The following is a 27,694-nucleotide window of genomic DNA, read 5'->3' as shown; positions in this document are numbered from 1 at the left end:
CCTATCACCTTCTCCTTATCCAGGTGATGAATCTGTACTGTATGTTAATTGCCATTAGAAGAAGCACCAAAGCATTGGCACAGAATATATTCTGGGTGGGGAGCTTAGTGTCCATCACCAAGAGTGGCTTGTTGAACTATTTTTACAGAGCTGACATAAAGACCATAGCTGCCTAATGGCCACTGAGCCATGTGGTGAGGGAAAAACATGTGAGAAAAACCTACTTAGAGTCGCAGAGTCCTAGAGCTGTACAGCATGGAAACCTTCGGTCCCTTTAGTCCAACTCATCCATGCCGACCATATATCCTAAATAAACCCAGTCCCATTTGCAAGCAATTGGCCCATACCCCTCTAAACCCTTCCTATTCATTTGCTCATCAAGATGCCTTTTAAATGTTGTAATTGTACTAGCCTCCACCACTTCCTCTGGCACCTCATTCCATACACATACCATCCTCAGTGTGAAAAAAGCTGCCCTTAGGATCCTTTTAAAATCTTTCCCCTCTCACCTTGAACTTGTGCCCTCAAGTTTTGAACTCCCCCACCAAAGGAAAAATACCTTGTTTATTTACCTTATCTATGCCCTTCATGATTTTATAAACCTCTACAAGGTCACCACTCAGCCTCCAACACTCCAGGGAAAATAGCCCCAGCCTATTCAACCTCTTCCTTTCACACAAATCCTCCAAACCTTAACATCCTTGTAAATTTTTTCTGAACCCTTTCAGTTTTCACAACATCCTTCCGATAGGAGGGAGACCAGAATTGCATGCAATATTCCAAAAGTGGCCTAACCAATGTCTTGCTCAGCTGTAGCATGACCTCCAAACTCTGATACACCATGCATGACCAATAAAAACAAGCATACCAAACACTTCCTTCACTATTCTGTCTACCTGTGACTCTACTTTCAAGGAACTATCAACCTGCACTCCAAGGTCTCTTTGTTCAGCAATACTCTCTAGGACCTTACCTTTATGTGTATAAGTCCTGCCCTGATTTGCTTTTCCAAAATGCAGCATCTCACATTTTTCTAAATTAAACTCCATCTGTAATTCTTTGTCCTATTGGCCTATCTGATCAAGATCCCATTGTGCTCTGAGGTAACCTTCTTCACTGTCCACTACACCTCCAAGTTTGGTGTCATCTACAGACTTAATAACCATAACTTCTAGGTTGACATCCAAATAATCTACATAAATGACAATAAGCTGTGAACTCAACACCAATTCTTGTGGCACATCACTGGTCACAGGCCTCCAGTCTGAAAAGTAACCCTCCACCATTACCTAATGTCTCCTATCTCCGAGCCAGTTCTGCATCCAAATATCTAGTTGTCCCTGCATTCCGTGTGATCTAACCTAACTAACCAGCCTATCATGAGAAACCTTATAGAACTCTGTACTGAAGTCCATATAGGTCACATTCAGCATTCTGTCCTCATCAATCCTCTTTGTTATTTCTTCAAAAACTCAGTCCAATTACTGAGACATGATTTTCCACGCACAAAGCCATGTTGACTGACCCTAATCAGTCCTTACCTTTCCAAATACATGTAAATCTTGTCCCTCAGGATTCCCTCCAACAACTCGCCCATCACCGATGTCAGGTTCATCAGTCAATAGTTCTCTGACATTTTCTTAGCATCACATTAGCTAACCTCCTTCCAGCACCTCACCTGTGGCTATCAATGATACGAATATCTCAGGAAGGAGTCTAGCAATGACTTCCATAGCTTCCCACAGAATTCTAGGGTACACCTGATCAGGTCCCAGGGATTTATCCATCTTTTTACGTTTTAAGCCTCCAGCACCATGTGCATTTTTCAAGATGTCGCTATTTATTTCCTCTATACTCTATCTTCTATATTCTCCTCCATGGTAAACACTGATGCAAAATACTCATTTAGTATCTCCCCCACCTCCTGTGGTTCCACACATACATGACCTTCTCGATCTTGACCTTGTCCTCATCAATCTATGTGTCACGCTTATATCTATCTATGATATTATTAGTATCAATAACCACCATAGTATCATTATCAAGGGTAATTTCCATCTGTATATTTGAGCTCAACCTCCATTGTGTTGATTGACATAATTACTATGCTAAATGAAAGAGATTTCACGCAAATCTGGCAATTCAAAACTGAGCATCTTGTCGTGCTATGTGGCATTGGCAGCAGCAAAATGATATTCAACCACAATCTGTAAGCTCAGAGCCCAGCAAGTCCTCATTCTGCCATTACCCTTGGACTGGGATTTCAGTCCTGTGATTTATTGAAGAGTAGGATGGCATGCCAGGAAAAGCACCAAGTATTCCTAAAAATGAGGTATCGATCTGGTGAAGCTATAAAACAGTCGAGAGTGTGGTGCAGGAAAGGACTTATGCTCATAATGTTAATTCTCCTGCGCCTTGGATGCTGCCTGACCTGCTGTGCTTTTCCAGCACCACACTCTCAACTCTGATCTCCAGCATCTGCCACCCTTACTTTCTTGAAGCTATAACACAGGAAAACATGCATGCCAAACAACAATTTAGAATACTATTGATGGAGCTCATCGATTCCACAGCCAATATATGAGAACAAATCTTTATGACCCTAACACATCCAGACATGAATAGTGATAGACAATTTATTTAATAACTAACCATAGGAGAACACTGTACAAAAACTCCAATCTTAGTCATAAGATTGTTGCAAATGCTTCAGTAGTATCTTCTGTCAAAAGAAAAATGACTATCTTAGATGTTTTTTTAAATCAACCTGTTCATTGATGTTATAACACACCTCTAGAGCAAGTGATATTTGAACCTAAACCTCCTGGCTGAGAGGTAAGGACACTACCCCGAACCACAACATAACTAGGGAAATGGACAGAAGAATGGATTGAAAGTTATGAGCTTGTTCGATGAATTAGCATGAACTTGGATGGAGTAGTAGCTTTCTTTGTTGTAAACGTCTATGGTTCTTCTTCAAATCCAGATTAGAAATTGTCAATACTGTTCAAAGAAAAATTGCAGATGTTGGCAATCTGAAACAAAGTCAGAAATAGCTGGAGAAATTAAGCAGCTATGGCATCATCTATGGTGGGAAACCAGAGTCACAGTTCAGATCCAATGAAGAACGGTCGCTGGACGTAAAATGTTCGTTCTGCTTTCTCTCTACAGGTACTACCAGACCAGCTGAATTTAGCCAGATATTTCTGTTGTTGTCAGCACTGTTAACTGATAATTTTTTTTGGTACTGACAATTCAGTATGTAATCTTGTTCTCAACTTTCCAAAAAGAAAATTAGTTGTCAATTTTAGGGAGTTTTGTGGGAGGTTTTTCTTTGCGAGCTATTGTGAGTTATCTCACACAACTCTCCACTGAACACCTTAGTAAGTATACAATAATTTTCTATGGCATTACACCAATGCTGTCTTCTGCTGACCAGCAGCAAAAGTGCTGCTGGGACTTCCCAGATTTTCTGCTATTGGTGCCATATTTAAAATGTAGCTGAGCACCTGGTCAAATGCTGCCAGCTAGGATGAGCCCTTTACAGTTAATGTAGCAGGAGGGAAACAAATAACAAAAGTTTCTGAGGGAACGTAAGGGACATGGGTGACACTTCATTACAAATAGTATATCACATTCATAAACATATTGACACTTTAAGTCAAGACCTGTCTGAACAACTGCTGAAAGAACACAACTACAGGGACATGTTGAAAATATTCAACCAGTTGTAAATGGTAACTTTTATTAAACTGCAGGATAAAGGAGAAAGAACATATGTAAAAAGCTACCATTGCAAGGCCTACTTGTCTTCAAGCACCAACAAATTTACTGTCAATGAATGAACATTGTGCCCACCTCCCATCTGTTGGAAGTGGGGGTCAAAGAAATCCTGTGAGATTTCTTGCATCTGTATTTTTCTGCTCTGTAATGGTGAAGGTTATATTTCAAATGCTCAACATGCTCATCTTCCTCGTTAGAAGAATACAAGCACTCTCCCAGCTCTTCAATATTGACACAGTTCTCCTTTGCCTGCTGTTCAGTGAAGAAATCTTCCCTCATCTCAGTGATAAATTGCCTCCCCCATATTCTTAAACAATGACCCTGGTTCTGGACTTCCTAGTCATTGGGAACATCCTTCTTGTATTTACCCTATCTAGTCCTGTTAGAACTTTGTAGATTTCTATGAGTTTCATTTTTCTTAACTCCAGTGAATATAATAAACTAATTCATACCTTCTTCAATTCTGCCATTCCCAGAAATCAACCTGGTAAACCTTTGTCATTCCATATTCAGAACAATGTTCCTCAAATGAGGAGATCCCATTTACACATAATATTCCAGGTGTGGTCTCACTAAGGCCCTGTCCAATTGCAGGAAGACATCCCTCTTCCAATATGCAAATCTTCTTGTAATGATGGCCAATGTACCACTTTGCTTTCTTCACTGCCTGCTGTATCCGCATGCTTACTTTCAGCGATTGACCTGGGTCTCTTTGCACACACCCACCCTTTCCAAATTTATTTCCATTCAGGTAATAATCTGCCTAATAATCTGTTTTTAATCCTCACATTTATCCCCATCATATTTCATTTCTTTTTAATTAGTCATCGAGTTGTACAGCACAGGAACATACTCTTAGGTCCAACTCATCCATGCCAAGTAGATATCCTAAATAAATCTAGTTCTATTTGCCAGCATTTGGCCCACATACCTCTAAACCCATCGTATTCATATACCCATCCAGATGTTTTTAAATGTTGTCATTGTACCAACCTCCACCACTTCCTCTGGCAGCTCATTCCACACACACACTACCCTGTCATACATTTGTTCAATCATTCATCTAGTCCAAACCGTACTGAAGCATTTGTGCATCCTCCACACTGTTCAACATCCCAGCTAGCTTTGTGTCATCTGCAAACTTGGAAATATATTCTCTCAACTAAATCATTTATATCAATCCAAGCACTGATCCCTGCAGTACTCCACAGGTCACTGGCTGCCGCTTGGAAAAATACCCATTTTTTCCAACTCTTTGTTTCCTTTCTGGAACCATATCAGTAAACTATCGCAGTCCCATCTTCTTCAGATTTTACATGTCAGTCTCTTATGTAGGACCTAATTGGAGCTTTCCGAAAGTCCAAGTAAACCACATCCACTGGCTTTCCAATTCTACTAGTTACATTCTCGAAAAATTTCAGAAGATTTGTCAAGCATGATCTCCCTTTCATAAATCCGTGCTGACTCTGTCTGATCCTGTCACTGCTTCTTCATTCACTCCTTAAGGTAAAAATCTGGTAATTATCAAGAATTAGCAACATGGCAATTTTCAGGGAGCTTGGGGAATTAATGATCATGGATAAGTTGTACATTGACCAAACCTGAACCCTTTTCTGTTGATGCGTTATGATGCTCATAATGTGATATGTATACACTCAACATGCCCTGGACCTAGGGGATGCTAGCTATGTTGACAAAGCCTACTGCTCAAACTCCTGTCCTGACCTCGTCAAGGGGAAATGAAATTAAATAGTGTGATTTTGCATAAATTGCATCAATAGCAACCTTCATATATTTGAGGGTTGAAGATGCCACATTTTTTCTCCAGTGGTCCTTGAAAGCAGCAGTCACATATACGAGTTTAGGCACCTGTCACCTTTGATGACCATCTGGATAGAATAGCCATCCATCCATCCCTTCAGGTCCTTCTCCAAAAGATTGCACAGCTCTGTAATGGTATCACAGGACATTCTATTTGACAGTGACAATGCACCTCCCTGATCTGGAGTAATTGGCATTGAGGACAATAAACTTCCTGTACCTTCTCCACATTCTAAGGGGATCATCTGCTGTGACCTCTTCATTTGGGGGCTTAATGGGAAATATCAAAAGCAAAACAATTTTTTAATAATGTGAGCAGTCAGCAATCACAGCATACACATGTGAAAGTTTACCATAGTCCATGATCTAGTGGAATATGAAGGACTTTGACAAGGAAGGCAATGGGATGCCAATACATGGACCTTTCAAATAGACTCTATTCCAATGAGTGCACTACAACCCATTTACTTAAATATAGTAGGAGATTAAATGCATTATGATTTATGAGACTTTGCCTCCCTTGCGTATTGCACATAAGAGCATAATAGTTCAAGGTCAGAGAAATAATCTCCCAAACGCTGTGCAGCAAATGAAACTTTCGATTGTCATTATGAATTGTGCCCTATAGGTGAGACTGTAGAAGTTACCTGTGATTACAACTGTTTCACAGAGATAACTATGATTAACTTGTAATGACCAATGACATGATCAGAATTGCTCGTGCCCAGGACTTGCGTTTGGCATAGCTGGTCACTGCATGGAACTCACATGCAGAATTCTGTGATTACAGATGTCTTTAACCTGTAAAATGTAAATGTTTCAATAATGCAATTGCCCCTTGAAAGCCTCCACATCATTCATATGCTGAGCTTGCTCTCCATGCCAATAAAGAAACACTCTGTCCACTCCAGGTGTGGTGGTAGCAATTTTTCATTTTATTCTGCATTTACAATTCGAATTGCAGAGTGAATTGCAGGTTCAGCTTGTCCATCTGAGGGATTATTTCCAAATCTTCATATTCCTTTCTACCTTGCACTCCTTGTCTGTCCATCAACACCAATCTTTCAAATGTTCCCACCCTTCTCTTTTATTTAAGTTTTCATTTACCTGTTTTACCCTCAGACTTCCAAGCCTTAATTATGCCAACCATCATGATTCTTGGATTGCCTCCATGATTTACCTATGCTCTCCAACACTCCACCCTTACAAATTGAGTTGTCCCCCTTCAAAGCTATTGATCCTGCATGCCATTATGCTGAATCTAATGCCTACATTGACCTCCCCAACTTTGTTACCAGAGCAGTAGTCCTTGATAACTTGCCTTGATTCTCACTGAGTTGTCGCTCCTGTCCGGACACCTGATGCCAACACCTCGACTAACTCTGTAAGAACAGCCTGGACTGATGAGTGACCGGTGTAGCTCCATGACTGACTCGACAGTCCCAATTCCTCAGACTGCTTGCACTGAACATGTACTGAACTGTAGCCTACTCTTTGGACTGTAATGATATGGAACAATTGAACCTGAATGTCCCTAGAGGCTGACTGATTGTGGCCAAGACCCAGCACTGACATTGGATAATGCCCATGACTACCCTTGGCAGGATCCTTTAAATGATGAGAAGTCCTTTTCAGCTGACTGGGGACTATACCCTTTGAGCTGTTGGCACACAATGCAGGCTTGGCATTGAGATAGCATGGTGCCATAGAACAACATGTCTACCTCTTTGAGTGTTCTTTGCTAGGAAACATGACAGGCTGCCTGGCCACCAGCAAAATTAGCCTGCTGCTTAATTGTAATCATCCAACTAAATGGAAAGTGATTTGAGTACTAAGAGCACAAGTGAAGAGTCCAGAGATACACCGTGTTCCAAAGCAGGAGCTGACTGTCCTCATACACAAATTGGGGTATCAACATTGTAATTGAAGGTGTGATTAAACTCCAGGTATTGAAACGGTGAAATGTATTGTAAGTGAGTTGGAAATTTGTCTTGATAATATGGTGAGGCTAGTGCTTGGCTCACATCAGCCTCTGTAGTTGAGGGCAGTTGCTGCCCATGAATCTGCCTTGAAGTGTTGTGTAATAATGGTCAAGATTAGGTCTGGAGAAGATACCTTCTGCTGCCAGATAATCGCTCAGACCTTCACGTCAGGAATGGTCCGCATTTAGTTTCTGTCCTCTGCTTGAGAAAATAACACCTTACAAGTTATTGAGGTTAAGATTAAATGTTAATGAGATATTGATATTTGTATAAAGGGTCCTCACTATTTACTTATGAGATTCTCATCCAGCCATTAAAAGCTTGGATAGAAAAGTTAACTTTCTTGTCTTGACATTGAGAATCTTATTTTTCCTTTCACTTCATGCGTTCTCAACTGTCCTACTATGTCGCTCAGGGCTGGTAAAGTTCTGCCACTTGGTTTTGCTCTCTGTTTGCTGGTTAAGAGAAGTACTTAGAGAAGTATAAATGATTTTGTTAAATGTTTCCTGTATTGGGTAAATCATTAAATTAAAACATTGTATTTTGCAGGAATCTTTGCATATTTGAACTACAGAGTCCCTCGCACTCGGAAGGCGGCCTTTGAAATCTTAATCAAAGGTTTACAGAGACTTGAGTACAGAGGATATGATTCAGCGGGTAAATATTCAAAATGCAGTTTTCATGCAGCTTTGACTATAATCTTTTGAACTCTGCATCTTGTTCCTATAAAATAAATTTTATTTCCTAAATAAGGAGGAGAATTGACTGAGTGGCCAATTCACCAGCATCAGCTATAAACTAACATAAGTAGAGTCGTACAGCATGGAAATAGATCCTTCGGTCCAACCCATCCATGCTGACCAAGATCCCCAAACTAAACTAGTCTCATTTGCCTGCATTTTGGCCATATACCTCTAAATCTTTCCTATACATTATTTTGACTTCATGTCCAAATGCCTTTTAAATGTTGTAACTGTACGTGCATCTACCACTTCCTCTGGCAGTTTATTCCACTTGCAAACTACCCTCTATGTGAAAACGTTGCCCCTCATAGTCATAGTCGTCGAGTTATGTGGAAACAGACCTTTTGGTCCAACTCATTCATGCTGGACAGATATCCTAAACTGATCTAGTCTCATTTGCCAGAATTTGGCCTACATCTCTTTAAATCCTGTGACGATACTGTAGCTTGAAGAGGTGTATGTTGTCTTTGTACTTTTTATGAAGAAAGGTTGAGACAGAAGTGCTGAGCACTCTACTCCAAATCCAATAAAGTAAACACCTTTGGGGCCTTGGTTTTTTTTTGGGAAAATAACAGCAGCCTGAATGGCTGGGGGCCAACCTTACTCAAAACCAGAACTTGTTTTTAGTTTTAGTCCTCATTAGCAATTGGAATATGGTAAATTCACTATTCTGGCGAATGTGTTGCATTTCATATTGTAACTACTTACATTAGGAATGACATGATCCATATATGACAAATAATGTATAATTTCAGCGTGTCAGGGAGCATCTGGGGAGAGCATAGAAACGTTGGCATATCAATTCACTCATTCATTGAGTGGAGAATTTTACAGAGATGAAGCATATAAAAATTAACAACAAAGGTGCAGGAAAACCATCATTCTCAAGCATACACAGACTAGAACATCAGAAACAGGAGCAGAAATAGGCAATGTGTTGAGTCTGCTCTGCCTTTCAGTGAGATAATGGATGATCTTCTACCTTAGCTAGACCTTCCAGACTTTCCCAATATCCTTTAATTCCCTTAGTATTTAAAAATTTGTCAATCTATGAGGCAAATGTTCTCAATGTTTAAGTTTCTACAGCACTGTGAGAGAATGTAAAAGGTTCACAAACTTTATCTGTAGAAGTTTATCCTTATTTCAGACTGAAATTTTCTAAAGCTCTTTATGCAGCCTCTTCCAAACCAATGACCACAACCACCAAGAAGGGTGAGGATAGCAGGTACTTGGGAACACCACCACATGCAAGTTCCCACCCATGGTACTCACCATCCTAACTTGGAAATTAGTGTCACTGGGTCAAAATTCTGGTTTATAAACACCAATGGACTATATGGTTCAATAAGGGTTTGATTAGGAGTAGATTTTAGTTGGGAGGAATTGAATATCTCCTTAGGTGTCTGCTACTGTTCATCAATTGTCTTACCTTTCTATCTAGTCCACTAGAGCAAAAATGATCCTGATGGGTTATGGAAATGTAGTGCCTCTTTATAATTGGAGCTACTTCATAGTTGGGCTAGAAAAAGATCAATTCAGTATGGTAGCAAATGATGTCAGAACCTTTGTAAATGTATAGGTGGGTAGGGAAGCAGGCTAAAAAGATCAAATGCGATGCAAGAACAATAATTTACCATCGTGCTGTTAGTGGAGAATATTTTATGAGAATAGAAGAGCAGACCCTGCAATTTGGAGAGAGGTAACTGGGTTAACTTAAAGCTTGGCCAAAGAAATTGATTTTCAGTAGTTTTTAGAAATATTGAGTGGAGGGTTTTGGAGAATTCCAGAGGTTTTAGGGCTGAGGTGGCTAAGCATGAATGATGGATTAAAGGTGGAAAATTGAATAAAGGATCAGAATCAGTGTTTAGAAAAGTTAAAAGCTTGAGAAATTGCTGAAATGGACACTAAGAAATAATGGTGGGATTTGAAACCAAGGATGAGAAATGTATAGTTAATATGATAGGCTTAAGTTAGCAAGTATGGGAGCGATTAGTGGATAGGAAGTGCAATGTTTAAATCTGCAGACTGAAGTAACTCCACAGAGGCTGGAATCTCATCACCAAATCACCCTTTATTTACACATGGAAAGTCCTTGACACTGATCCAGCTTCCTCAGAATCAGCTCTCAGAGTGAACAGAACCTCTGACACTCCTGTTCTTATCTGTTCGCCATGACTCCCTGTTTGGACTAGATTAACAGTCTCAATTAGGGAATTCATACTCTTTGAGGTTCATCTGGCAGACCTCATTACAATCACTGCATAGACAGCTGGATTGAGTACATAAAATTTACTTGTCAGTCATACCTCTGAGTCAGGAGGTGTAGATTTAAGGCTTATAGCATACAAATCCATTACTAATAGATGCTGTGCTATTTCATAAAGGATTTTTAATTGAGGGTGAGTTGATAAATTGTTGATATTTGAAATTATTTGGACAGTGCTCCACAATGTTTTACAATTCCTGGCTTCTCTTCCCACCTGTATTAGACCATAGCATTGATCCCTCAAGCCCAACCAGCCTAAACAAATGCACACATTACTTTATTCAATAAAATTTGATATATTCTTTCACTTTTGAATAACTGCTGCTTTAATCAACAGGAATAGCAGTTGATGAAGATAATGAAAAAGATCATAAAAATGGTGGCTATATCTGTCTCTTTCGAAGCAAAGGCAAAGTGAAGGCCCTGGCTGATGAGATTTATAGTAAGTGATCAAGATCTATAAATTCTAGATTCACAACAATTAATTTAGTCTTTGGTACTTTGACATTTGTATATCCTTCATTTCTGCAGACAATGAGTCACATAAAATATATTACAATGAACATTCTTTATTAGATTAACTTGGTATATTTTAGTGTTTTTAGGCTATTGAAAAGTATGAATTTTTTTAATCACATCAATAAAAGTAAAAATGAAGTTCCTTTTCACTCACCTTGAGTATTAATTTAATCACATGAGGTGAAATCTTCCCAGACTCCTGAATTACATAGGCTATAGGGAGTCAGTTAGAAAATGCACATGCGGTGACCACAGAGTCATACAGCATGGAAATAGACCCTCAGTCCAGCCAGTCCATGTCAAGCATAATCCCAAACTGAACGGGTCCCACCTGCCTGCTTCTGGCCCATATTCCACACTCGAACAAACCTCTACATAAAATTGTTTCCCCTCATAACTTTTTTAAAATCTCTCTCCTCTCACCTTAAAAATATGCTGCCTAATCTTGAAATCCCCCACCTTAGGGAAAAGACACCTACCTTTAACTCTATCAATACACTCATGATTTTATAAATCTCTCAACCTCCTATGCTCTAGTGAGAAAATTCCCAGCCTATCAGGCCTTTCTTTATAACTCAAACCTTCCATACCCACCAACATCCTAGTAAATCTTTCTTAACCCTCTCCACCATGGAACTTCTCAACACCGAGAGCAAAAGCCCCATTTTCCAACTAAGTGTTGAAATTCTCACTAGTGAGCTGTATGAGGCCTATTTACATATATTAGCAGGCATTAACATCTCATTGCTATTTAATTTTGCCTCATTAATATGCAGTTTCCAATTCCAGCAAATTGGATCTCTTGCGTTGGTGACGATTTCTGGCATGTACATCAGAGTGATTACCTGGCCACTCCAGCTTGCCCCTTGCTTCTCCATACCTCTGCCTTGGACATCATGCACTAACCTCTCAGGGCAGACAGCATAGACAATGTCTATAAGATCCTCACGTCTACAAACATTGGCATCTGACAGATACCACCGTCATCGTGTCATCATGCCACATCTCCGATCTAGTTACAGAACACTTCGGGCTGTCATTGCTAAACTTGGAGCGCACCAGCATCTTTCATTGCAATGCTGTTGCTAGGATACATTGCTGCATGGACAGGCTTCCAGCTCATGGATTGGCGCAGGGTGTACCTCAGGGCTACTTGCTCAATCTCTTCGCACTAACACACTTTGTGACTATTTTGTTACTCACAGCATCTCTGTTTTGCTTTGTCTTGCCATGCCTTTTGGTGTTTTGTTCAGTCTGTGAGGGAGAAGGCTTACATTTTGAGTGATGTGACGCTCTTCAGAGGGGAACAGCATGACACAGACACCTAGATAGTACAGCTGAAAGACACCTGAGGGCAGTATATGCTATGTGAACTTTGGGCTTTAACCCACTGTGTACAAGCAAAGTCCTGGCTTCAAGCAGTCTTGACTTCACAAAGCAATATCAGGAATCATTGCTAATAATGGCTATGATATACAAATGATGGTTTGTGACCTGGAGAGGTTCATCTTAGTTACCAAAATAGTAAACATCGACTAAGTTTCCATAGGCTGCCCATGGTGCAGGAGCTGCTCACTTTCCATCTTGGACTATGGGAATTTACATAGCAATAAGGATCACTAAGCTCTGTACCTTTAATGTAGTGGTTGCAGAGAGACAGACATTTACTCACACAGTGAGCATATATTTTCATTGTATTTGCAATGAAGTGTCACTCGTGCTATCTATGTGCCCTCGTAAGGTTTTCTTCTTCCTTTCTCTCAGGGCAGTCTGAGGTTGGGGAGACTCTACAGTGGAACACTTAGTTTGGACTTTATTCCCTAAGCCCAGGCCAACAGCTTAGTTCGCCAAACACTGTTATGCACTGTGCCCCATCATAGTGGTTTTGATCATCAATGAGCACAGCCTCGCCCCAGGTATCCCACCTTTCTATGTTGAGATTCTCCCTTTGCAGTTATTATCCTATTGACGTCTCATCATGCTGCCTCCGAGTGCAACACATGACTTCCCCATTGCAGCACAAGTTCTCAGGAATGACAGTGACCTATATCCAACAGGCTGGCTTGGAAGGAAAGCCCCAACTGATGACTGACCAGAATCCTGACTGATTTCTGTGGAGTTCCCCTGACTGAGTTATAGCCAAAGATTGGAGGCCCTTGACTAATTGTAGTGGCCCCCTTGACTGACAGTCACCCCTTCAACTTGAATAAGGATTATTCCCCTTAGACTCTGAAGCATGGTCATTTTATTTGAGGCACATTCAGTGCGTTTGCTATGTAAGTTACCTGCATATGGTTTAGGTGTCATTGACATGGCATGATACCTTGACTGCTCATTGCAGGCAAGCTGCCTGGCTTTTTATCTGGACAAAAAGGCAAGACAAGACAAGACAGAGCCACTATGAGCCTTGAAGTTCTGAATGAAGCAGCAATGTGCAAAAAGGCAAGAGATTGTGAACATCCAGTTAAGTGCAAGATGAGTGAATGCTAAGAAAGTGATGAGTACTAAGAAAACAAGAGCCCAGAGATGCACCATCATCTAATAGAGGGAATGTGACCTTTCCAAAAACACCCCTTGGTGCTAACTTGCAAGTAAACTAACTTTTCATCTAGCCATTAAAACTGTAAGTAGAAAATCAATTTTTTAAAATCTGGACACAAAGGATCTATTTTTTCCATTTTGCTGTAATTTCCTAATAATTTCATTAGTACCTATGTCACTTAGAGGCTGGGAAAAATCTGCTTCTAGAGCTCTGTTTTCTGTAGCCAATTCCCTTTTTCACATTATCTCCAGCCATTGTGCATCTTTTATGTTTCTTTTATGCATTGACGGGCTTGCTTCCAATGATGTGAAAATGGGTTTGATATTTGCAATACCTTCCTTCTCCACAGTTAGACATGCACTTTACTTCTTGCATGATCACAGCTTTCTTTCACTATTCTTTACTTTTTATTAACTTTTGGTAAAACCGTTGCTGTTTTCTTGTTTTCTGCTCATTTTATTCACATTCCCTTCAGCCCTTCCACTTTATCTACCTGCCTTATTGTTTTCTGCATTCCTGTTTTTTCTTTAATACTATACTTATCATCCTTTTATTTATCCATGGCAGTTCACACTTTGATGCAACCCTATTTCATTAGATGAATATATTCATGTCATATTTTGAGTATATCATATCTGAGGATTTTCTCCTGTTGAGCCTATATACAAAGCTTTCTGCTCAATGAGTTTAATTTTAGCTCTTAGCTTGCTGAACCTTTGCTTTCTCCATTCCAGCTCCTTGAATCTAATAGTTATTTGCCTCACCTTATTTTCTAGAATATAATTAAATAAAATTCCCAAATAAAAACACAAAATGCTTCTGTTGCAGGGTCAGAAGTGAAGAAGAGTCGCATTGGACTGGAAACATAGAATCTGTTTTGCTCTTAATAGATGCTGCCAGATCTGCTGAGTTCCTCCAGCATCTTCTATTTTCAGCAGTATGTTGCTTTGCTTCAAATAAAACTCATTTCCAAGTTGAACCAGAAATCGGCCAACGAAGGAAACAATCCAGAATGCATTCTAAAAAGTGTATTTATTGATCAAGCGCATTGTCTACACTCTAATGCCTCTTGCAATGGTTAAAATTGCCTATTATTTCCCCATTGTAGTTTTCTATCCTCTAACCTTCACACAGTGGTCTGCTACACGTGCTGCTTTCTTTCCTGCTTGTGCATCCTCGCATATTCTGTCTCAATGCAACTTTGTAGGACATATTGCTTTGACAGTATGCTTTATGAATAATTACCATTTACCACTATTTTCCTGAACTCTTTTAAAGTTTTATAACTAGAAATATTAAATCCCAGTCCCCTCCCAATCTAAGTCACGTCTCTTATAGTACAACAGAATATTATATTATTTTTTATTAATGCTTCTATTTTTGTTGAAGTGCTTTGCATATTCAAATAAATATCATTCGAATCTGACCACAAATTTTTAAAGCAGTAGTTTTTTTTGATTGTTCATTTCCTTCTTACATTTTTTGATAGCACTTGCAACTGATATAGCAGAGTTTTTGCCTCTTGATTTTTAAGAATATAAATAATTCTTTATGATATAAAAAATAAAATTAGTCTTTAATATACCTAAGTTGTAACATTTTAAATATATTTTTGAGTCACGTTCAATTCTTGAAATAAATTGTGTTGGATTTTTTGGATATTTGTTTTTCGGTTTCAATTGGAATGTTGTGAAGATGCCAAGCAAGTGTAAACCACTTCTAAGGTTGTCATTAGTTAAGAACTAGATTCACTCTTGAATCTTGATATTACAAATAGATTGTCTGCAGTGTCAGGACAGGAGTTTAGAATCTGTTGCCAAGTGGCTAAGTTGAGTAGTTTTTAGGCTATTTATATTGTGATGTAGGATTATGGTACATTTGTATTGTTTGGAAACTTAGAATCTGAAATAGAGGAAAATGGGGTTTTCTGTGAAGGTATCTTTTATTTGAAAGGTCAGAAAGTCATTTGTCCTAAACTAACTGAATAGCAAACAAGCTGGTGAGATAATATTTGAAGTATTTATCAAGTGTATGCTTTTATTATTTATATTAAATCAGGTCATAGATCAGAGGCAGGTCTTTACCTTCAATGGGATCATAATGACATTCAAAATGGAAACTTCTTGAAAAGAAAATTTCCCTCTGCTTCCTCTAACAGCCTGCAAGAACTCTGAATGAAGCTGAAGAAATAATACATTCTGCATTTTTGTTTCAAAATGAGTCACGGATTTGGCATTATCTGCATGAAATGGGAGGGGGCAACCTCACCACGTCATTGCTCAGACCACTGAGTAAAGGAGTTGGGATGTCATGATAAGGTTGTACGTGATGCTGGAGTGGCCACTTTTGAAGTACTGTGTGTAGATGTAGCCACCCTACTATAGGAAGGATATTATTAAATTGGAGAAGGTTCAAAAATGATTGACCAGGATGTTATAGGGACTAGAGGGCTTGAGTTATAGGAGGGGCTGGATAGGCTACAACCTTTTTCATTAGCGTGCATGAAGTTGAGGGGTGACCTTATGGAGGTTTAGAAAATCATGAAGGGCATAGATGAGCGAATAACAAAGGTCTTTTCCCTCGCGTGGGGGAGTTCAAAAGTAGGGAGCATATTTTCAAGGTGAGAGGAGAAAAATTTCAAAGGAACCTGAGGGGCAAAAAGGTTTCATACAGAGGGCGGTTCGTGTGTGGCATGAACTGCCAGAGGAAGTGCCAGATGCAGGAGGAGTTGCAACATTTAAAAGACATTTGCACAGGTACGGAAGATTTAGAGAGATATAGGCCAAATGCAGGTGAGGTGGGACTAATTTTGTTTGGGAAACCTGGTTGGCCTGGACAAGTTGGATAGGAGGGTCTGTTTCTGTGCTGAAGTATGCTTGTGTATGACTCTGTGATTCTGTCTCTATGAGTAAGAATTTCAGAGGAAATTCTCTTTAAGATGGAAAACAATTACTGCATGAAATACCTAATTTCCTGTTCACCCCATAAAATAATATTAAACACACAGGTCATTTTTGAAGCTGCCATTTTGGAGCTCCTGACCAGGAGAGACACAATACAATGAGTCATCTTTCAAATTACTTCTCATCCCCATCCTTCTTGACCCTTCTAGCCTCCTGCATATACCTAAGTTTTCGTCACTGTATTGTTCAAACTTCAGCTATCTAGGACCTTTTTGGAATTCCCTTCTTAAGCAACTCCTGTCTTCATTTTTTCTTTCTATAAGCCATTTCATGAAACTTACCACTTTGATGAAACTTTGGTTAGACTCCTGATACCTGCATGTCTGGCTCAGTGTGAAGTTTGAAAACTTCTGTAAAGTGTTTTGCTTCATATTTTACAATATTTAAGATGCAACATAAATACCTGTTGCAGTTGAATGGGAGTGTACTTAAGCCAAAAATAAAACACTAGCACAACAACATTTTCATAAAATGTTTGAGATATTTCTTTGTACCTTCTAATTTACAGATATCATGGAATGTGACACTGAATTAATTTGTAAAATTGTACTTTGACATTGTGCAGTGATTTATGTTGACACATAAATACAGCACTTGGTATGTAACAATTATTTTTTTCAGAACAAACATTTCTGAACTTTGACAAAGTATTTGAAGTCCACTTTGGGATTGCTCACACTCGCTGGGCAACACATGGGATTCCAAATGAGGTGAACAGTCATCCCCAACGCTCTGACAAAAACAATGGTATGTGCTTTTCATGCATTAAAGATGATGAGAGAAGTACAGATAGTCCGAGTCCGATTAAATAAAAAGGTAATTTATGAACTTCAGTGCGCTACATGATTGGAATACAGCCAAACACAATGCTAATCATTTACTATAATATCTACTGAGAGGCTTTTTGTTTCTTACTGTTGTGTGGTAAGTGTGCCGAGTACTTGTTTAGATAGAGGTTATCTCATGTAAATGAAGTGAAGAAAACCACTGTGATGAATTAAGAAGGCTTTTTTCACTTGATATTAGCATCACTTCTTAAAATGCATTAATTCCTCAGATGTTGGCATCACTAGCAAGGTCTGCATTTATTGCCCACTCCTACTTGCCCTGTTTAGGAAGAAAGGAACAAGAGTAGGCCATTCAGCCCCTTGAGCCCATTCCACCATTCAATGAGATCATGGCTGATCTGTGTCATAAGACAATATATCTGCCTTTGGCCATAACCTTTAATACCTTTGCATTGCAAAAACCTATCTATCTCTGATTTAAAATTAACAACTAATCTGGCATCTGCTGCATTTGTGGAAAAGAGTTCCAAATTTTCATCACCATCTGCATATAGAAGTGCTTCATAGCATCTCTCCTGAAAGGTCTGGCCCTAATCTTCAGACTATCTTTATCGACCAAGTTTTTTTCCTGTTAACATCTTGATGCCTTCAATCGATCACCCGTTAGCCTTCTAAATTCTGGAGAAAACAGGCATAAGTTGTATAGTCTCTTTTCCCATAACTTAACCTGAGAAGTCCTGGGATCTTTCTTGTAAACCTACATTGTACTCCTTCCAAGGCCAATATATCATTCATAAGATGTGGTGCCAAGATCTGCTCACAGTATTCCAAGTGGGGGTCTAACCTGGATTTTGTGCAACTGCAGCATAACTTCTGCATCCTTTTGTTCCAGTCTTCTAGATATAAAGGTCAGTGTTCTATTACCTGTCTGATTATTTTCTTCAGCTGTTTGTGGCATTATTTTGTTGACAGTGAAACACTACTGCCTTGGCCACTACAGTCTATTTGGGGAAAGTTAGCAATTTGTTTAGCAAGGACCTGGATTTTGACCCAGAAATGATAAAGGTACAACAATATGTTTCGTTCTGGGGTGAGGCTTAAAAGAAACTTTGAGGAAGTGGTATTCCCACGCTTCTCCAGACCCGGCCTTTCCTGGTGGAAGAGACATTGAATCTGAGAAGCGCTGTTGAAGAAGACTTGTTGAGTTGTTGAGAAGCACTTTATACCTGGTACACATTGCAGTCAAGTCATACCCTTGATGGAGGAAATGAATATTTAAGATGGTGAATGGGTTTCTGATTAACTGTACTTATTTGTCTTGGATAGAGCTGTGAGCTTCAACTTATGTCCAGGCATATAGAGAGTATTCCATTGCACTCCCAACTTGTGCCTTGTAAGTGTCAGTGAGGCTTTGGTGAGGCAGGAGTTCAGCTGCTGTTCTGGGTTGGTGGCTGGTCCAGTTGAGCTTCTGATCAGTGATGATAATATCTTGTTGGTGGGTAATTAAATAATGGTAATACCATTGGATGTTAGGTGGAAATGGGCAGAGCAGGCTTGTCCAAAATACAGCTTGGGTAACAGAATCTGGTCCACGTTGCTTCTCGATTTAACCAGTGGATTTGTTGCTCAACGTACAAGTAAGCATCATTGAAAGATTCCGCATGGAGCTGCTCCAATAAATGCCGACCTTGCCAATGAAGTTCATATCCCATGAATTAAGAAAACAAAATAAAATAGTCTACTTTGTTCATAACTGACCAGGAAGTTTATGTGGGATCTTATTCAGTTTATGGGTATAGAACCCCTATAAAGAAATAAATCTAAAGTTGGATAAGCCTTCTAGGCCTCTGTTGTCAACATTCCTTTGGTATCACCAAAATCAGGAAGTCACTGGTCAGAGCAAACAGGACATGATTCATGTCCTAATGTTTTGACTCACCAGTATGGTGTGGCAATGATGGGTTTTAAAAATGTTTGTTAAAATTTGTACATACATGGATTTGACAGAGTGATTTCTGGATTGACAGTACTTTTTTATTTTTAGAATTTGTGGTAGTTCATAATGGAATTATTACAAACTACAAAGACCTAAGAAAATGTCTGGTAAGAGAAATTGTCATAAAATAAGCAAATTTTAATGTGATAATAAAATGCATACATCTTAATATATTCTACATGGTCTTTTCCAATACAGGAGAGTAAAGGTTTTGAGTTTGAATCTGAGACAGATACTGAGGTGATTCCTAAACTAACAAAGTACATGTATGACAACAGAGAAAGCGAAGATGTTAGATTTTCTACTTTGGTAGAACGAGTTATTCAACAGCTGGTGAGTTGTTACTAATTATTTTTCCAGGAAAAACATTGAGTGTTATGTTTAGAGTAATGGTGAATGGAAAATGCATATTTTTTAACAAGCAGAATATTTTGGATTATGTACCCTTCAGTACTGTTTGTATACCTATTCACCTATAAGGTGGAAAGTCAAAATGTGCAATTTAAAATATTTTATAATTTTGATTATTATCAGATATTCCAATCAACTAACATTGCAAAAGACTGAAGAATAAAGGGCAAACAACAATACAGCCCAAGAACAGGGCCTTCCTCCCCCCAAGCCTACGTTGACACATTTTGCCCTTCCATACTGAAACTGTCTTCACTTACAGGATCCATAACTTTCTATTCTCTTCCTATTCATGTATTCATTCAGGTGCTTCTTGAATGCTGCTTTTCCATCTGCTTCTACTACCTCCTCTATCAGCAAACTCCAGGCATTCACCACCCTTTGTGAAAAACATGTCTCACACATCTCTTTTAAACTTCCCCCCTCCCACCTTGAACCTGTGACCCCCGAGTAATTGACGCAGCCACCCTGGGAAAAAGCATCATACTTTCCATTCTATCCATGCCACTGACAATTTTATAAACTTCTTTCAGGTTGTCCCTCAACCTTCTGCGTTCCAGTGAAAACAATCTCAGTCTATCCAAACTTTCTTAATAGCTAAAATCCCCTATACCAGCCAGCATCCTTGTAAACCTTTTCTGTACCCGCTCCAAAGCATCCACATCCTTCTGGTAATGTGGTGACCAGAACTGTATGCACTATTCCAAGTGTGGCCTAACTAAAGTTCTATAAAGCTGCAGCATAAATTGTCCATCGTAATTCTCAATGCCCCCTGCCTTTGAAGGCAAGCATGCTATAGGCCTTATTTAACTGCGTCGCTGCCTTCAGTGATCTGCATGCCCAGATCCCTTTGCATATCAATATTCCTAAGGGTTCTGCCATTCACTGTATAATTTCCATCAGTACCTGACCTTCCAAAGTGCATCACCTCACATTTGTCCGGATTAAACTCCATCTACCATTTTTCTGCCCATGCCTCCAACCGATCTACGTTCTCTGACAATCCTCCTCTCTATGCGGAACTCCACCAATCTTTGTATCATCTGCAAACTTACTAATTCGACCAGCTACATTTTCCTCCAAATAATTTATGTTGACCATAAACAGCAGAGAGCCCAGGACTGATCTCTGTGGAACACTACTAGTCACAGACCTCCTTTCCAAAAACCATCCTTCCACCACTACCCTCTGTTTCCTATGACTAAGCCAGTTCTTTATCCAACTTGCCAACTCACCCCTGATACTATGTGACTTCACTTGTCAAAGGCTTTACTGAAATCATGTAGACAACCTCAACCACTCTTCCCTCATCAATCATCTTCATCTCCTGCTCAAAAAAACTTAATCAAGTTAGTGAGGCATGACCTCCCCCACACAAAACTATGCTCTTTATCGCTAAACAGTCCATGTGCTTCTAAATCTTGTCCCTAAGAATCTTTTTCAGTAATTTCCCTACCACTGTCATGAGGCTCTCAGGTCTGCAATTTCCTGGATAATTCCTGTTTCCCTTTTTAAATATCGGGACAACACCTGCGGCCAAAGTGGATACAAAAATGTCTGTCCAGCAACTTATTGTCTTGTCTCCCTCAATATTCTGGGATAGGTCCCATCAAGACCCCGGGACTTATCTATCTTAATACTTTTTAAGATTCACAACACCTTTTAAATAGCAACTTGACTTAGAAATTCAGCACTCCCTACCCTGAGATCACCCTCCACCAATTTGTTCCTTTTGGTGAATACCAATACAAAGTATTCATATAAGATCTCACCTACCTCTTCTGGCTCCACACACACATTCTCTCCTTTGCCTTTGAGGGTGGGCTAACCCTTTCCCTGGCTATCCTCTTGCTTTTTATATATGCATAAAAAGCCTCGAGATTCTCCTTAGTCTTGTTTGCTAACAACTTTTCATTACTGTTTTTAGCACTTCTAATTCTCTGCTTAAGTTCTTACCTACAATCCTATATACTTCAAGGGCTTCGTCAGTTCCCATCTTCCTAGACCTTATGTATGTTTGCTTTCTTTTTGACCAAGGTCATGACATTGCTTCTCTTCCAAGGTTCACATAATTTACTATACCAATCCTTGATTCCAGCAGGAACGTGCCATTTCTGAACTCTTATCAACTGCCATTTGAAATATTCCCACATGTCCAATGCGGATTTACCCTCAAACAGCCACCTCCAATGAACACTCTCCAGTTCCTGCCTAATATTGTTGTAGTTAAGTATTAACTGAAATAAAATACATTTAATTAGTACCAATGATTTCAGTTAGTACTGCAATGGGTCAGTTCTAAACAGAATTTGAAACTCTGGTATCTTTTTTTGCTACTGCATGGGCAAACACCGTGACCTAATTTTTGAGATGAGGGCAGTAACTGCAATTTTTAAATGATATTTTGGCTTTCTATTTGTCCATGCCATTGTGGTTGTACTACCTAGCTATGTCACCACCAGGCAAGTTATCACACAAATAGAAAATTTGAATTGGGATTTTGGTTCCACAACTTTGGGGCCTGCTAATTCTTTTGTGCTGATTACAGGACTCATATAACTTTCTTGAGGCTATTGTCCTGAGACTTGTGCGACAAAGGTCTTTTTACTTTGTGGATACATCTCTAAAAGAGTGGATTTTACTTTGTTTACATCATCCCACAAATAAAACATTGTGTGTAACTTTACTAAGAATGCGTTATTGATTTTCTAATAATTATTTTTGTGTAATGCTTAAATCTTCCACTTAAGATCACAATAAAAATGATTTAACATCAGAAATTACATTTGTTGTACTTGCAGGAAGGAGCATTTGCAGTTGTCTTCAAGAGTCTTCATTTTCCCTGTGAAGCTGTTGCTGCTAGGTTGGTTTGAGGTTAAGTCATGTATGTAATGATCACTGCTTGAGTTTCTTTGTAGAAAGTCTGGGTGCAAATTCCACCTGCCCTAGGGGTGTGCCATAACATGCTTATAATCACTATAATTTCAATGTTTGCCTCTTGAAGTCTATTTGGAAATGTTTACCATTTTGTTACAGTTTTTGATTTAAAGTCAAGTATTTTAATTATTGTCTGCTGCATTGTAGTTAGCTGTTAATGTCTGGTTAAACATGTTGTTAAGTTTGTGAATGTCATTATTTAAGGTTTAAAAGCAAGAGCTGGTGGCTATTAGTTGTCTTGAGTACATATGTAAGGAACACCTATAACACAAGTGTGTGTAAAGAGCGGTGTAACCAGGCAACCGATGCATTCTTTCTACAAGGAAAAGGTACCTTGAGTTCTATTGCATCAGCAACCTGAATGTCTGAATTTACATGAGCACGGAATAGCTCAGTACTGAAATAACAATGTACTGTAATGACTGATGAAAATGAATTTATTATGAACCATTTTAATGATAAATTAAAATGCTTAGTCATAGTCAATGATACTGTCCCCAGCTTTAACTTCTTTCCCAGACAGCTCTAAAAAGAGTTACATATGGATCGAATTTGACACAATATTAAATGCAGTTCTTGTACAAACGTGAGGTTACTTTCTGACTATTTATAAAGAATGTATGGGGTGCTTATGTAAGTCAAAAACCAAGAAAATAAAGTAACATTGAACATATGAACATACAAATTAGGAGCAGGAATAGGCCCCTCAATAAAACATTGCTGATCTGATTATGTCTCCTCTTGACTATTCCTGATAATTGTTTACTCTCTTGCTAATCTCAAATCTATCTACGTCTGCCTTAAAAAATATTCAAAGATGCTGCTGACACTGCCTTTTGATATAGAGAATTCCAAAGACTCCTGACCTTCTGTCTGAAATTCGTAACTCCTTATTTTTAAACAGTGGCCCTTAATTTTAGATTCTTCCACATGAAGAAACATCCTTTTCCCAAACACTCTATCAAGAACAGATCTTATTGATTTCATACAAATCTCTTACTCTTCTAACTTCCAGCAGATATGAACCTAACCTTTCCTCATAAGGAAACACACCCATGCCAAGTATTGGGGGCGTGGCTTCTAATATACTTGCATCCTTCTTAAATAAGAAGGCTAGTACTGCTCACAATAGTTCGGATGTGGTTTCAACATTGCCCTGTACAACTGAAACATAACCTTCTTACTTTGTGTTCAATTCCTATATAAAGTCATTTACGTTCTGTTACAGTTCTTAATTACTTTCAGTATCGATATAGCCCCTTTGCAATTCATATGCCAGGACTCTCAGATCCCTCTATCTCGGAGCTCCTGCAATTTCTCCCCATTGAGAGAATAAGCTTCCTTTTTTCTTTAACCTGTCAAAATAGGCAGATTCACATTCTCTCCCACTTGCGAGATCTTTTCCCACTCATTTAATGTATCTATATCTCTTTGTAACCTTCTTATGTCCTCTTCACAATTTACTTTCCCACCTATATTTATGTTGTCAGCAAATGTAGCAACCAAATGGTTGGCTCCTTCATCCAAATCATTTATACAAGAGTGAAAGAAGTACTTAAAGCAATATCTAATTTCCTTTCAAATTGAATTACCTATTTTATTATTAATCTTAAAAGATACCAGATTTAATGTCTACATATTGTTGTCCGGTAAGCTGAGAAGGGTGGCTAACTTTGCTCAGGAGTGCAACACTCAGGCTGACCCTACAGGTACCCAACAGAGCCCAGTAGCAAATGATGGCTGGCTTGCAATTTTAACCCCAGGACTTTAGTTGATGGCAGGATGTTGCCACAGTTCTAAAAAGGTAGGCTTTGACAATCAGGTCGGTGACTGCTGGAAGGTTAGATGGCCTAGATATTGAGAGGATGGAGAGAAAACCTTGACGGAGACCCAATACTTTCTTGCGAGGCTCAGCAGGCACTCTTGCTCTTCCCCTTGTGTTTACTCTAATGATGGCAACACATGGTAACTATAATGGCTTTGTGGTATTGACCCGGTAGATGTGATCTGTATGGATTTCAGTAAGGTTCCCCATGGGAGACTGGTCAGCAAGGTTAGTTCTCACGGAATACAGGGAGAACTAGCCATTTGGATACAGAACTGGTTCAAAGGTCGAAAACAGAGGGTGGTGATGGAAGGTTGTTTTTCAGACTGGAGGCCTGTGACCAGTGGAGTGCCACAAGGATCGGTGCTGGGTCCTCTACTTTTCATCAATGATATAAATGATTTGGATGTGAGCATAAGAGGTATAGTTAGTAAGTTTGCAGATGACACCAAAATTGTGAGGTGTAGTGGACAGCAAAGAAGGTTACCTCAGATTACAACAGGATCTTGATCAGATGGGCCAATGGGCTGAGAAGTGAGAGATGGAGTTTAATTCAATTAAATGTGAGGTGCTGCATTTTGGGAAAGCAAACCTTAGCAGGACTTATACACTTAATGGTAAGATCCCAGGGACTGTTGCTGAACAAAGAGACCTTGGAGTGCAGGTTCATAGCTCCTTGCAAGTGGAGTCGCAGGTAGATAGGATAGTGAAGAAGTCATTTGGTATGATTTCCTTTATTGATCAGAGTTTTGAATACAGGAGTTGGGAGGTAATGTTGTGGCTGTACAGGACATTAGTAAGGCCACTGTTGGAAATTGCGTGCAAGTCTGGTCTCCTTCCTATCGGAAGGATGTTGTGAAACTTGAAAGGGTTCAGAAAAGATTTACAAGGATGTTGCCAAGGTTGGAGGATTTGAGCTATAGGGAGAGATCAAACAGGCTGGGATTGTTTGCCCTGGAGCGTCAGAGGCTGAGGGGTGATCTTATAAAGTTTACAAAATTATGAGGGGCATGAATAGGATAAATAGATAAAGTCTTTTCCCTGGGGTGGAGGAGTCCAGAACTAGAGGGCATAGATTTAGGGTGAGAGGGGAAAGATATAAAAGAGACCTAAGGGGCAACTTTTCTCACAGAGGGTGGTACATGCATGGAATGAGTTGCCAGAGGAAGTGGTTGAGGCTGGTACAATTGCAAAATTTAAAAGGCATTTGAGTCGCTATATGAATAGGAAGGGTTTGGAGGGATATGGGCAGGGTGCTGGCAGGTTGGACTAGATTGGTTGGGATATCTGGTCGACATGGACAAGTTGGACCGAAGGGTCTGTTTCCGTGCTGTACATCTCTATGACTCTATGTGTACCTCTATACGAGTTCAAGATAAAGTGTAGGATGAAGACCTGAGGACAATGTAGATATTAGGCTATATAAAAAGTTCATTGTGTGAATTTGAAAGTTTACTAATGACTTGATTTCTCATGTGCTATCAATTTAAACTAGAAAAAAGTTTATCTTCTATTCCTCAGGCGAGGAAGCCCATTGCTGATTGGTGTTTGTAGCAGGTGCAACCTCTCCACTGACCAGATTCCAATACTGTACCAAACATGTAAGTTGACGTTTACTGTACAAGTGGATCGGTTAGTGTTGGGCGGTAGTGGCCTAGCAATAATGTCACTATGTTAGTAATCCAGATACCAAGGCTATTGCTTTAACGTCCAAAAAATATGGGGGAACACAGGGCTTAATGGGAAGGAAGAATTGAAAGAAATAAAAATCAGTATGGAAATGATGTTGGGGAAAATAGTGGGAGTAAAGGCAGATAAATTGTCAGGGCCTGATAAGCTTCACCCCAGAGCACTTAAGAAAATGGCCCTAGAAATAGCCGATGTTATAGTCGTCATTTTCCACATTTCTATAGATTCTGGAACAGTTCCTATGGTTTGGAAGGTAGCTAACTAATGCCAATATTTAAGAAATGAGGCAGAGAGAAAACAGTGAATCATAGAATGGTTAGCCTGACAACAGTGATGAGATTATACAGATTCAGCATGGATTTATGAAGGGGAGATCATGCTGGATAAATCTGCTGGAATCCTTTAAGGATGTAACTAATAGAGTGGATAAAGGAGAGCCAGTGGATGTAGCTTACTTGGATTTACAAAAAGCTTTTGATAAATCCCGCACAAGTGATTAGCATGTAAATTAAAGCGCATGGGATTGGAAGTCATGTACAGAAATAGATTGAGAGCTGGCTGGCAAATGGAAAACAAAGAGTACGAATAAACTGGTTTTTTTTTCTGAATGACCATCAGTGACTCGTGGGTTTCCACGGGGATCCATGCATGTGAGGTTCAGTGTGATTTGAACAAGATCAGTAAGTGGGCTAACAGATGGCAGATGCCTAATAATCTGGATAAATGTGAGGTTATCCATTTTGAAAGCAAAAACAGTCAGACAGATTATTTTCTGAATGCTGTTATAGTCCAACGGGTTTACTTTGAAGCACTAACTTTCGAGGCGCTGCCTCTTCATGAGGTGGTTGTGGAACATAACCATATGACAGAATTTATAGTAAAAGGGTTACAGTCTCATAGAGTTGCAATGATATATTTTTACAACGTTAATTAAACACCACACAACACCAGGTTATAGTTCTTAAACAAATTTAGATTTGTTTACCCTAATAATCTAAATTTGTTTAAGAACTATAACCTAAATAATAAGGACTAATAAACTAAATCTGATAAAGAAGGTTTACCTGACTGATTATAGGACTGCCATAAATGGAGAGACAAGATCAGTTAGGATTATATTCATCAGAGTTTGTGGAAATGAGGGGGGATCACACAGAAACCTATAAAATTCTAATATATTTTTGCCTGTGCTAAGTGATGTGCAATACAGCTGTAATATGAGCTTAGGATCTCTGACTGAGGGAAAAAGTACAAAAAGGGAAGACAGCACAATGAAAGGCAGGGATTCAAATAGGTTTGTAGTGAGCATTCAATTAGGTTCAGAGTGAATGAGTGCTATAACATCAAGTGAAAAGCATGGTGATCCAATCTAGTGCAGTGACTGAGTACATATCAACAAGGTGAAACTTGGTGCTAATGAGATGTAAAT

At 39.2% G+C, this 27,694-nt stretch overlaps 1 protein-coding gene across 2 annotated transcripts in view; it reads left to right on the top strand.

Annotated features, from left to right (window-relative positions):
• The window catches only part of LOC140492083 (glutamine--fructose-6-phosphate aminotransferase [isomerizing] 2-like), an 85,924-nt gene that overhangs the window by 21,415 nt on the left and 36,815 nt on the right, over positions 1-27,694 (top strand). Inside the window, exons 2-8 of one of the 2 annotated variants that reach the window (XM_072590785.1) lie at positions 8,136-8,243; positions 10,933-11,037; positions 17,241-17,366; positions 19,452-19,510; positions 19,602-19,736; positions 22,616-22,677; positions 26,098-26,177. In XM_072590785.1, coding sequence (XP_072446886.1) covers positions 8,136-8,243; positions 10,933-11,037; positions 17,241-17,366; positions 19,452-19,510; positions 19,602-19,736; positions 22,616-22,677; positions 26,098-26,177 — 675 coding nt within the window. Of the gene's footprint in view, positions 1-8,135; positions 8,244-10,932; positions 11,038-17,240; positions 17,367-18,185; positions 18,316-19,451; positions 19,511-19,601; positions 19,737-22,615; positions 22,678-26,097; positions 26,178-27,694 lie in introns of those variants that run through there. The other variant, XM_072590786.1, reaches the window with a different exon arrangement.

The sequence above is a fragment of the Chiloscyllium punctatum genome, chromosome 20, assembly GCF_047496795.1.
Source record: "Chiloscyllium punctatum isolate Juve2018m chromosome 20, sChiPun1.3, whole genome shotgun sequence".
Taxonomy (NCBI): Eukaryota; Metazoa; Chordata; class Chondrichthyes; order Orectolobiformes; family Hemiscylliidae; genus Chiloscyllium; species Chiloscyllium punctatum.
The sequence above is the reverse complement of the archived record's forward strand: the minus strand, read 5'-3'. Positions and strand labels throughout refer to the sequence as shown.